This window comes from Lampetra planeri, chromosome 30, assembly GCF_965212315.1.
Source record: "Lampetra planeri chromosome 30, kcLamPlan1.2.h2, whole genome shotgun sequence".
NCBI classification, from domain to species: Eukaryota; Metazoa; Chordata; class Hyperoartia; order Petromyzontiformes; family Petromyzontidae; genus Lampetra; species Lampetra planeri.
In genome coordinates, this window is record NC_136136.1 from 9,363,377 (window position 1) to 9,375,323 (window position 11,947).

At 43.7% G+C, this 11,947-nt stretch overlaps 1 protein-coding gene across 6 annotated transcripts in view; it reads left to right on the forward strand.

Annotated features, from left to right (window-relative positions):
- Positions 1-11,672, forward strand: part of IFT43 (intraflagellar transport 43) — a 28,922-nt gene extending 17,250 nt beyond the window's left edge. For 4 of the 6 annotated variants that reach the window (XM_078608707.1, XM_078608710.1, XM_078608709.1 and 1 more), the window contains 4 exons: positions 672-747; positions 1,372-1,447; positions 8,747-8,809; positions 9,908-11,672. In XM_078608707.1, the coding sequence (XP_078464833.1) occupies positions 672-747; positions 1,372-1,447; positions 8,747-8,809; positions 9,908-10,075 (383 nt within the window). In that variant the 3' untranslated portion in view covers positions 10,076-11,672. The remainder of the gene's footprint in view (positions 1-671; positions 748-1,371; positions 1,448-8,746; positions 8,810-9,907) is intronic. The other 2 variants (XM_078608708.1, XM_078608711.1) reach the window with 1 other exon arrangement.
- Positions 11,673-11,947: the final 275 nt, after the last annotated feature.

The window sequence follows — 11,947 nt, forward strand, 5'->3', positions numbered from 1 at the left end:
ATCGGGAGAAGTTGAGTGACTGGTAGGCAATCAAGATTAAGTGATATGTATCGCCAACAAGCATGCTGATATCTCCAGTAATGATGAGTGGAAAGGAGAAGAGACAAAGCGACAAGGAGAGATTATAAGAGTCGGACGTGATGTTTGGTGTGGAAGGTAGCTGATGGAGAAGTTGAGGTTGGAGGGGAGTAAGACAGGTGCAGGAGGAGATGCTGCAAAGAGGTGTCATTTTGGTAGGTTGCAATTGAATATCTACATTCTAGATTGGAAGTTTTCGTGACTGCAAGGATCCATACTCTTTGATTCTTTCGGTAAAGTCACGTAGGTGAGAATAAAATTAGAATAACTAAACCACGGCGTTTCGGAGGCAACACAAGCTTCCGTCATCAGGTGGGACAACCACAGCAATTGTATTGTTACTGTAGTGGGCAGAGAGAGCTGTATGTGACAAGCGATTATTTTCACCTACGTGACTTTACCGAAAGAACCAAAGAGTATGAATATCTACAGTCAGGTTTAGAGGTGACAGCATTACCAACACACCTGCTGCAGGAGCAAACACAGCGCTTCCCAAGGTGGTAGCCAGGAGAAGGGATGCAGAGTGGGAGTAAAACTCGGAGGGTTTGTCCGAATTATAAAAAAAATAAAACGCTCGCTGTGTGCTCTCTCAGCAGACATCCCCGTTATACCCGACCTGGACGATATGCAAGAAGATGACCTGACCGCCCAGGTGGCTGCTCCACCCAGGTAAGAAGCTGCCGATAATCAATGGAAGAGGAAACCCGACGAACAAAAGACTCACCTTGTAGCTATGTGCCTATGACCAAATCAAGAATGCACAAATCTCGAGCTAAATGCAGTTGAGCCTGGACAGTGCTTGAATGAGTGGATGTCTGTGTGGCTATTTTTGTGGCCAACATGCTAGTGCAGCAGTGTTCCATTGTTTTATTGTACTTCTTTGAGCCCACGCCTTCACCAACCCGCACTGACTATCACACGGCGTGGAGTGGCCATTATCCAGAAGCTGATCCGAGCATTTCCCAGGTTCAACGCTGCTTAGTTTCCGAGACCTGACGAGATTAGGCACAATATGGGTGATTTCATTCATTCTCGGCGAAGGACCGTTGCGCCAAACGTATGAGCTCTTGCGACAGCATCCACATAAACTGCTCTTGCTGCCATACTAGTGTCTCAAGTAATTTGTTTGATCCACGTACATGTTGCTGTGCTCTATGCCCCCCATACCCAATAAGAGCAGAGTATTCTGGGTAACCCAACGTTTATTATCGGTGATTTGGTTACAGGCATTTGATATTGTATACAAATCGAGATCCCTGTGTGCCTGAGCGTTATATGGTGTTATGTGCACAGCATGCAGGTGAACCGTGTAATGACTTTCAAGGATCTTGACTCGGATCTCATGACGCACGCTGCTTTCCAGACACTGGTAAGTCGCCTTCATCACACACACGCATGGCTCTTGACGTTAACTAAATATTCAGAACATGCACTACATTAGTAGTGAAGCTGTATTTATGACCACGTAAGAGCCATTCAAACTCATACTGCCAGGTTCAGAGCGTAGTGCACTGACCATCCCCTTCATTTATTCAGGGCATGATCGTTTCCTCCCACATCCTAAACTACAGAGTATGAATCTGTAAAAACATCCCAAGCAGAATCCTCATCAGAAAGAGTGTCAAGGCTGGGTAATGCCATGCTGGGTAAGTGAAGCATTATTATAATTGTTGTTGGGTGGAGTGACGGTTGGCCAATTGAACTGAGATGCCAGTGAACCGGTGGCCTGAGTTCACGGCTGACATCAGTGGTGAGTGATATCTGAACTGGCCCTGGCCCCCACGACCGACATGGAAATGGGGGGGGGGATGCCTTCATCCAGCAGTGAATTGACAAAGGAGTGGAAATGGAGAGGCTATGAAGACTAAAAGAGAGACATGGATTCAAACCAATGTAAAAAAACAGAAAAGTATAATTTAAAATTGTTCAATCCAATAAAGTATTTCAGAAAAACACTAAGTATAAGACCTAAATGCAGGTGCGTTAAGAGATTGTTTACTTTTGAAAATATTTGTAATTTAGAGATGCAGTGGATTAGCTGGGATGGTAATGTTTGGTATATGCTTTATTAATAAATTTAAACCACCGTAACTCAATTTGTATTGACAATAGAACGAAGCCAGATATATAAACTCTGCAGTGATGGACAAAGTAAATGTGATAAAGGACCCAGTAGTCTGGACGAAAGGCAATGTGCTGAGCGATACTGCCTGGACTTGAATTGGACTAGGACATTTACACAATGGCTACTGCTAATCTCGGTCCTCCTTCGAGGGCGGGGCTGGGGGTGCTTTTGCGGGGGGGGGGGGGGATCTGGGGGGGGGATCTGGGGGGGGGGGGGGTCGGTGAGCGGTAAACGAATGCCGCTTTATAAATGCGCGTGCGTGTCCATGGCCCCTGGTTACGAGCCCACGCTTATCTTCCGCCCTGTCGGCAAATCTGCTTATTTATTTTCCGGTCACTTCATTGACACCTCCGGCAAAATACAGAGGCAAACAAAAGCAAGAAAACCTCCCCCCCCCCCCACTTTAGCATCCTTCTGTAACGTAGGTGGTAGGCATGTTGATGCAGCTGGTTTGGTTTGATTACATGTGACAAATACACGTGTAAATCCTCTCTAAAAGCAATGATCACGATCATTCATAACTACTTAATTATTATTTACAGACGGTCATGGGGTTGGTTTGACCATACTTCGCCATGCTGGTGAGTGCAGATTGGCGAAGGAGGGTTTGTTCGTAGTTATCAGTAATGTTAGCCATGGCGAGTAATCGAACTCAGGTTGCCAGGTTTATAGCGCAAGTATGCGAACCACTGCTTCACCACTTCAACCCCAATGAAAGCTTGGTAAGAAAAATGAATCTGATGGAGAAATTAACCCATTTTTGTTTGCGCAATTACTGACGGCCTGCCGAAGGACGATGCATCATTCAGGTGTTGAGGAGTAGCCTGATGGCGTCATGGGATAGTGGGATGACGTCATGTGACGGGGATTGTAAGGGGGTACTTAAGGGGGACCCCGTGACGTAACGGGGGTCGTTGTGGGAGCCCGGGCTGTGTAGCGGCTAAGAGAGGTCTCTCCCGCTCGTGACCGGACGGAGTTGGCTGAACCCCCGTCCCAGGTTCGACGAGTGGGAGAGCCGTCGAGATAGCCGAGGATAAGGCTCGAGGAAGTCCGTGAGAGCCGGCTAGGGAGAAGTGGGGTGCTGCTCTCACTCGGTCGGACGGAGTTGGCTGAACCCCCGTCCCGACTCGGGTGAGAGAGAGCCCAAGGGAATAGCCGAGGCTAGGGACAAGAGTAGAGCCGAGGTCCAAGGGAAGGGCCGAGTGTAGTGTCACCTACCTCTGGTGTGAGTTAGTGTGTTAATAACAGTGTTTATAAACCGGCGTAAGCCCTTACAAGAAACTCCGAGTCCGCGTGGTTCTTCACCTCAACACAGGCAAACGTCAAAGTTATGTAGGCACTGGGCATTGCGCATCGCCATCATTGGCGCTGAACCAGAGGTGGAAATTCCCATTCCTTTGGTGGAGCCCAGTCTCCCCTTATAAACAAAAATATTAAATAGATTCATGTCAGTTTCAAAATAAGATAAGCATGTAAATTTGCTTCAAATGTTTCCTTGTCTACTTTTAGAATATGCTCAAGAGATTATTTAAGTTTTGGTTCTTTCGGTAAAGTCACGTAGAAGGGAAATAATAAAATAATACAAATAAAACTATAAAATTCTCACGACGTTTCGATTGCAACACAAGCAATCATCATCAGGTGTGAAAACCACTTTTTTCCAATTTTCTTGCTGTGGTTTTCGCACCTGATGATGATTGCTTGTGTTGCAATCGAAACGTTGTGATAATTTTATTGTTTTATTTTTATGATTTTATTATTTCCCTTCTACGTGACTTTACCGAAAGAACCAAGAATATGAATCCCTGCAGTCACAAAAGCTTTAAATCGAAATTTAAGGTTATTTCAGTTTTGTTGTTTGAGATTTGGAATTTTCATTGAATAGAAATAATTTAAAGGTGCATAGCTCCAATGGCTTACTAATAACTTCCTTCCGATATTAGGAATCCACTGGCGCTATGCACTTTTAAATCTAGATTAAAACTCATTTCTTAAGAACTGCTTTTTGTGTTTAGTTTGTTGTCCTCCCGCACCTCTGATGAGCACGTTTGGCTACGTGTGTTATGAAAGAAGTTCAACATACATAAATCTTGAACATGTCTAAAATGAATACTGCATTAAGAAGGACTTTATTTGAAGCTTTCGTGACTGCAGGAATCCATACTCTTTGGTTCTTTCGGTAAAGTCGCGTAGGTAGAAAAAAATAATAGATGTGTTATTTTTTCTACCTACATTTCTTTACCGAATGAACCAAACAGTAAGAAGAATTTGTATTCTTTATAAATTGCGTAATTAATTTATTATTGAAAATTTTACATAAAACCCTCACCATAAAAGTTCACATGTTCATGTGGTTCAAACTACACAGTGTCGTCCGGGCATTTGCGAACGCAAGCGCCAGACCTACTACGTGTGCTTAACTGTCATTCTTTCCCCCGTCATTTAAATCTAGTGCAGAAGCCTTTAAACTTACGCGTATTAAAAGCTATAAGCGTTAGTGATTTGATTTTCCCGGGAAGCACAAATCAATGTAATTATTTCCTGCTTGGTGCCACATTTGTCGTTGTAACTTTTGTAGTTCAATAAACTATTGAGATACAGAGATAATATACATAAACATTCAAAAAAATATTTTTATTTTACCAGGTAAGGCCCACATAACTATATAGCTCTGTTTCAGAAGCGATCTGGCCACAAATGAAAACTCAACGAATTGACTTATGTGTACATTTATAGCAACTAATTACTATAAACGCATGTTTCTAAATGTGGAGGGAAAAACTGGAGGTTCCGGAGAAAAATGCACGCGACTGCAGAGAGTACATGCAAACTCTAAATATTCAGGTGTCGGGGATGGGATCGAACCCACGATCCCCTGTATACCAGGCGAGGTAGTTAACGTCTCACCACCATGGCACCGGGTCTACATTCAATCGTTCAACAGTCATCACAGCTCTTCGTATGAGAAACTGAAAATACGAATAAAACGCCCGTTATCTTGATTGTCCTATGCTTCTTCATTGCTGTCTGCGCGAGCCTTGATTGTTATCTCCTTGTCTGCATGAGTTTTCTCTGGGCACTCCCATTTGCTTTCTTCATGCGAAGGGCTTCTGGTAGAAGCCTTGTAACTAAGCAAGCCTTTAGGTCAGGGGTCGGCAACCAAAATAACAAGAAGAGCCATTTCTTTCCAATTCGGTACAAAATTCAGTATTTCAAGAGCCGCAATGCATCTGAGTACATACTGTACATACGTACATATTGTGAAGAAGCAGCCCGTAAAGAGCCGCATGCGGCTCCGGAGCCGTAGGTTGCCGACCCCTGCTTTAGGTGGATATTTTCCTGAGAAATCGGTCAATTGAAGAAAAAAACTGTTATAAAAATGTGATGAAAAATAAGAAAAGGTTTTAACCTTTCTGGCAATAAAGCAGGTGTTAAGATGTTCACTCAACAAATAGATACCTTTCACAAGGCATCAAGTCTGCATTAACCACACATACTTGTGGCAAACATGCAAACAAACATAGTCTGATATAATAAATGTTTAAAATTATGTTTCTTTATCACAATACATCGCAGTTGCTTATGCGCTTTCGGAACATACGGCTTCTCAGCCGTTACCATCCAGAGAAATTGTAATCACTTCCAATGAACCCTCAACCCTGAGCTTAAGCAGTTGAATAAGGAGGCGCGGTACAATCAACGGCACGTTCTCGGCCGTGCATTGTTTGTCTGGCTCTTTAACCTGGCTTCCCAGAAAGACCTTGCCTGGAGCAAGCGAGACACAGGGACGGGGTGAAGAACGGTTCTGCGCCTAGTCCCCCCCCCCCCCCATATCACCACCCCCCATTCGCTCCTACACACCCTCTTTCGCCTGCCTCTTGCCGCGTCGCCTGCTCCTTATCGGACTCTTCACGCCCAGGGAAAGTCATTTTCAGGCGATAGCATCGGATAGGCGTGGAGGGGTGGTGAGGTTGTGGCCGGTGCAGTGGTGGCAAGGGGGTGGGTTGGAGAGCTGCTTAATCTCGCGACCTCTGACCCTCACTAGCGTTTCGCTGCTTTCCATCTGTTCTCATCCTCCTTCTGCACTGACGGGTGCATTAGTGGCGGTGACATCGTCAAATATAAATAGCACCTGAATCTGTGCGCATTCACGCCACCACAGTTATATTATGTTCTTTGATATTTGATGGTTGCTAAATTGTGATGGGGGGTGGGGGAACAGTGGTGCAGTGGTTAGCGCACTGCAATAAACAGCCTGAGACTTGAGTTTGAATCCCTGACATCAGCGGAGAGTGATGTCTGAACCCATTCGGGGTCCCTGCTTTACCAGCCCATGCTGTGACAAGGGTCACACTTTAAATTGTGATATTTTTGCTCTTAATTTTGTCGAGCATTTGTATTCAATGGTCTTTTCTGTATTGTTTACACAATTGCAATTTGCTCGATTGCTGTATTTGTTTTGTTTTCTGTACCAACTTGAACACCTTTACAAAAGGGACGTGTGGTCTCAGTGGGCTCTTACCTGGTTATACATAATAAAAATCTTACATTCGTATATTTTAAAAAAGATGTGTTAAATTTAATATAGGTAATCTGTTCAGTCTCGCTGTCTCCCTCAAACTTCAGCATTGTAGTATTTACGAGCAGTTACTTCCTTCATATGGCCTACACAGAACACCACTTAGAGATTTAGTTGCTGAATTCCAGATACACCGCATTCAAATGTAGATTGGGAGTAGAGCGATGGTTCTATGGTCCACGGTTTGGAGTTCGCAGCCGCAGTCGCACACAGCGTCCGCTGGATGTAAGACATGTTTATGTGAAGACCGTTAATAAAAGTGGTTCTTATTTGTCACGAACAGGAACGCGAGATAATTAAGTCTAGATTCATTGCAGGTTGCTGAAACGGAGATTTATATCCAACATTTCAGCAGTGCTTTGCCACAGCCGTTCAGAGCCTTATGAGCCACCCAGTTTACATCCCTTCCCAAGGTTGGTTTCGCTACCATCATCATGAATGTAAAGTATCTTGATCGTCATCTTCATCGGCATTCAATGAGCAGCAGTGAACAAGGTTGCACCTCTCAACAGTGTTAAGTCAACAGTGATTCATGTGTTCAGGATAGGCCATCCCAGTCATACCAATGTGGAATTATCACAACTACTTGAGGGCCACAAATGTTTTGCTCATTTGAGTAAGTGGATAGACACTCTTTCCTAACCCTTTTGAATTTTTTTTCTCAAAATGGTGCTTCTCTGACAATAGATGCTGCTTGAATGCACTTCCTAAATTTACCCCGTGGCCCTGGGGCAAGGCTTAGCATTGCGTCTGGCTCACCATTATGGTCGCTTTCCGAACGTGCCCTGGGCATTCTTAACCCAGCAGCTCTTAACAACACCGCCACCACCACCACCACCTCGGTCCCTCTACCAAATCCCACCTCTCCAGCAGCTACCAGCCTCCTCCTAAACGACGATAAGAGATTTTAATTTGGAGATTACATCTGCAAGCCTCCATTGTGCTCTGGTCACCCCCGTTTGCATGAGTCCTGTGTTACAAAGCGGCATGGAGTAGAAGTGGTTCTTTTATTCTCAAGGAGTGCTACACACACGGTACGTAGTTTGTACCTTCCACATTCAACACAGTCATCGTTCTACCGCCACTGTCAGTGGCAGCATGCAGTCATAATTCCACCATTATCATCTGGCTTTCGGTCTTCCTTTTATATGTCAAAACCAACGCATTAGATTGCAGGTAAATGATCAAAACATTCATCACCATCATCAGCCGTGGTCTATCCATTGCCGCATGAAAGCCTCTTCACCCTGCCACGCACTAATTTTATTGCCGAGTCAACTTAGGACAGGTTCAGATACCGTGAGCCCAGGTCGCTGGGATTATAACACAGAGCAATAACTGCTGTACTTCACCGTTCCTCGCATGATACATATCGTACACTCGGCACACCCTTCTCAGTCATGTTCAGGACTGCAATGGGGCCAGTAGATGGCAGGACAGCAAGTAGGTTGCTGACCTATCTATATCTTTTTGAGTGTCATCCCCACATTTGTCTGAGTTTTCTCTGGTAATTTATCCAGGCAGACGTTTCTGGATAATTTAAGGACTACGTATGTGTTTTTTACGGGAGCCGACGGGATAATTCTTCCTGTGTCTGGGAAGAATTATTTTTGTGCTTCATAAATTAAAATAGCGTCGCTACATACTCCTGTGATTGGTTTGCGCGAGTTACAGCACGAGCACGTGGGTGTGAATCGCATGCACGTGCCAGTTTCTACGTCCATTTGCGTGTTTCAACCCACACGTTCTTTGGACGGTCAAACCCCGTAACAAAAATTAGGCTGCCTGAATGGATTTTTTTTGCTATTTTGTTGTATTTCAATTGTACAGCACCTCTAGGTCTTCCTTACTTTATCCCAATGGCCCCATTTTTGGGTTATCAAGCCTGTTGAACTGAACATAACTGATCTGTAACGAGGCTAAATCCAACGAGATTGTGTTGACCTTTGTGTCTGTGCAAACAGGATGGAGACATTGACCTGAAATTGCTCACCCGAGTCTTGGCCCCAGAGCCTGAGATCAGGGAGGTGAGTTCTGAAAGTGTCACCATTCCAGTAGCAAATCACACGTCACAATTCAGGTGATTTACAAAACGGGTATTTATTAGGAAGCCACTGGAGCTATGCAATTTTAAAGCAAGATTGAAAGCTCATTTTTTGAAAACTGCCTTTTTTATTTCGTTGTCCATCCCCCGCACCTCCATTAGCACGGTTGGCTACGTACAGTGGGAAAGAGTTCAACATACATACATTGTCATCTGTTGGGTGGCACCGTGCTGAGAGTACTTAACTCACAATCGTAAGGTTTGGAGTTCCCATCCAGCTTAGGGGCTGACTCAGTCACCCTTCTGGGATCGTTTAAATGAGCACCACTTTGTTTGGAAGTCACCAGTGGTTGCAACATGACACTAGCCCCTACCATTTGAATTAGAATTTTCACCACTAGTTTGGGGATTCAAATGGAGATGAATACTACATCTTCTTGGTTCTTTCGGTAAAGTCACGCAGAATGGACCTGTTCTCCACCTGAGGATGGCTGCTTGCGTTGTGGCCGAAACGTTGTGAGAATAATTTTATTATGTTTTCTTTTTATTATTTTATTATTTCCATTCTACGTGACTTTACCGAAAGAACCAAGAAGATGAATCCCTGCAGTCACGAAAGCTTTAAATCGAAAAATGAATACTACATCTTCAGCATCTTGTCATCATCATCACCATACTTTGTCATTCACCATTATCATCAATTCATTGTCACTGATTTAGTGCGCGCGGTGGCCACTTCGATGTGTGCCTCTTATCCATGAATAGACGCAGATGATTATTACCATCTATCCAAACGTCTTAATCAGTAAAATAAAGTCCACTTGCCCCATGCCATCCTCTTCCTAACCTTCCCCTTAAAAAAATATATTCCATCCTCTTTGTCACAAGTTCGCAATGCATATAGATGCATTTCCATCGCTTGCAACATCTTGAGACAGGGTCGCATTGAGACGCTCGATAAATTCAAATGTCGCCGCCGTGTATTTCACGATTAACGTTCGAAGTACGGTCACACTTACGCACCGCCACGGTCAAATTTCTGTTGCGTAATTGCGTTGTATGGTATTGTACTGCGCGGCAGGACGACGGGCCCTGGGACTGGGCCCTGCTCTACACCGAGGTGTCGTCGGAGCTCACAAGCGAATGGGAGGGTGCCGGCGCCACCCCCAATGTCCCCGAGAGGCCCAACTCGAGGCTGCCTTCCGTGTCCGCTCGCGCCAAGCACATCTCTCTTCCCGCGCACACCTGACCAGCACGGGCGCTGTGTCCTATAAAGCCTCGCTTTTTTAAAGTAAACAGGTGTCCGATTAGTGATTGCCTTAACCTTTAGAAGTGAGGATGTAATCCCTATCTTTTGTTTTTTCAAATTCGAATGATCTTCTTGGTTCTTTCGGTAAAGTCACGTAGAATGGAAATAATAAAATAATAAAAATAAAATAAATAAAATAATTCTCACGACGTTTCGGCCACAATGCAAGCAGCCGTCCTCAAGTGAAGAACAGGTCTGTCGAGACGACAGAGTCTGAAATGTTTTGTTTTATTTTTATTATTTTATTATTTCCATTCTACGTGACTTTACCGAAAGAACCAAGAAGATGAATCCCTGCAGTCACGAAAGCTTTAAATCGAAATTCGAATGAGTTAATAATTATCGAGTCATATGCATAGATTTTCTGTGTCGCCTGCATGGAAAGTTCGGCGGGGATAGGTTCACGGCCCTATTTTCTGTACTGCCATCAGCAGGCCACGTCACATTCCAGTGGGTTTAGATATATCACTAAGCTACATGAGACATCATTTATTTAATTTACTGGATTGCAGACGTCCACCACAATACTCGGCTTGATGTATTTCAGTATAATCTCACCGATTATTGGTACCCAAGATCCAGTGTTGTAAACTCTACGTTATTATGGCAGAGACCGGTTTCTGTATCTGACATCTGCTGTCGACTTCACACAAATTGGTACCCAGAATTTGAACTGAAAACTGTCCTATCTTGAGCTAAGCACTGACAAGTATTACCTTGCTATGGTTATATTATTTTTTCATTACTATTTACAAATGTGGTCGGTTAACTCGGTGGGCTGTTCTCCTAAGCATGAAGGGTTGCACTGGTCTCCGAGAGATTCGCACGGACGTGTCATCTCATGACACACGAAACCGATAGAATAAAATTTGTGAATTTTTTTTCAAACAAACTTGCTACTTTTAGGGTAGGGTACAATTCGTCTGTTGGCAAAAGGCCTTTAAAAGCTGGCCAATTGCTGCGTTTTGGCAGAGCCATTGGTGAAAGAACGATCCTCCAAAACTTCAATAGCCCTCTGCCAGCTTGTGATTCACAGCCATGATGTTGACTTAACCTCGGAATATAACAGCACAAGACATTGTGGGCTCCGTCGCATGATCTACGTGCATTAGCTGCTGCTGTCCTATTAACAGAAGCTGCTGACACCATCATTTCCACTTTGGCTTGTTTGAGATGACGTTTTTTAACAGTTATTTTAATGAAAGTAATTGAAAATGATAGCGCTTGTTATCAATATTATTACTTCACTTGCAATATGTAATCATATTACCTGTGCTCATTTTGTCGTAGCTTCGTATTTTTTATGGTAACTTTCATCTATGAAGCACCAACATTTTTTTTCAAGAAAAAAATTATGTCAGCATATTCCTCTTATTTCTGAGGTTAAATCGGCCTAACATGTTAATTGGAGCAAAATAATCATAATCGCCTGATAAAAACGTATGTGACTTTCTAAACCAACAAATATGGGTTTGCATTACATTACTTATCAAATATAATTGGAGACGACTTTAACGAGTTGCTCTTCCAACAATGACTCTAAGGCCTCCTCGTCTTTAAAAGAAAAAGTGTCTCAGTGCACCCTAGACTAGGCCTCGGCAAGGTAAGGTAAAAGTGTTAAAAAAACGAGCCTACCTTTACCCTACCTTTTACCTTACCACAATACAATCACTCTACCCTACCTTTTACCCTTTAGCAGGTAAGGTAAAAGGTAAAAAGCAACGAGCCTACCTTTACCCTACTCTTTACCCTTGGCATGTCGACACCTTTACCCTTTTACCCAGTAAAAAGGGTAAATTACCTTACCTTGCC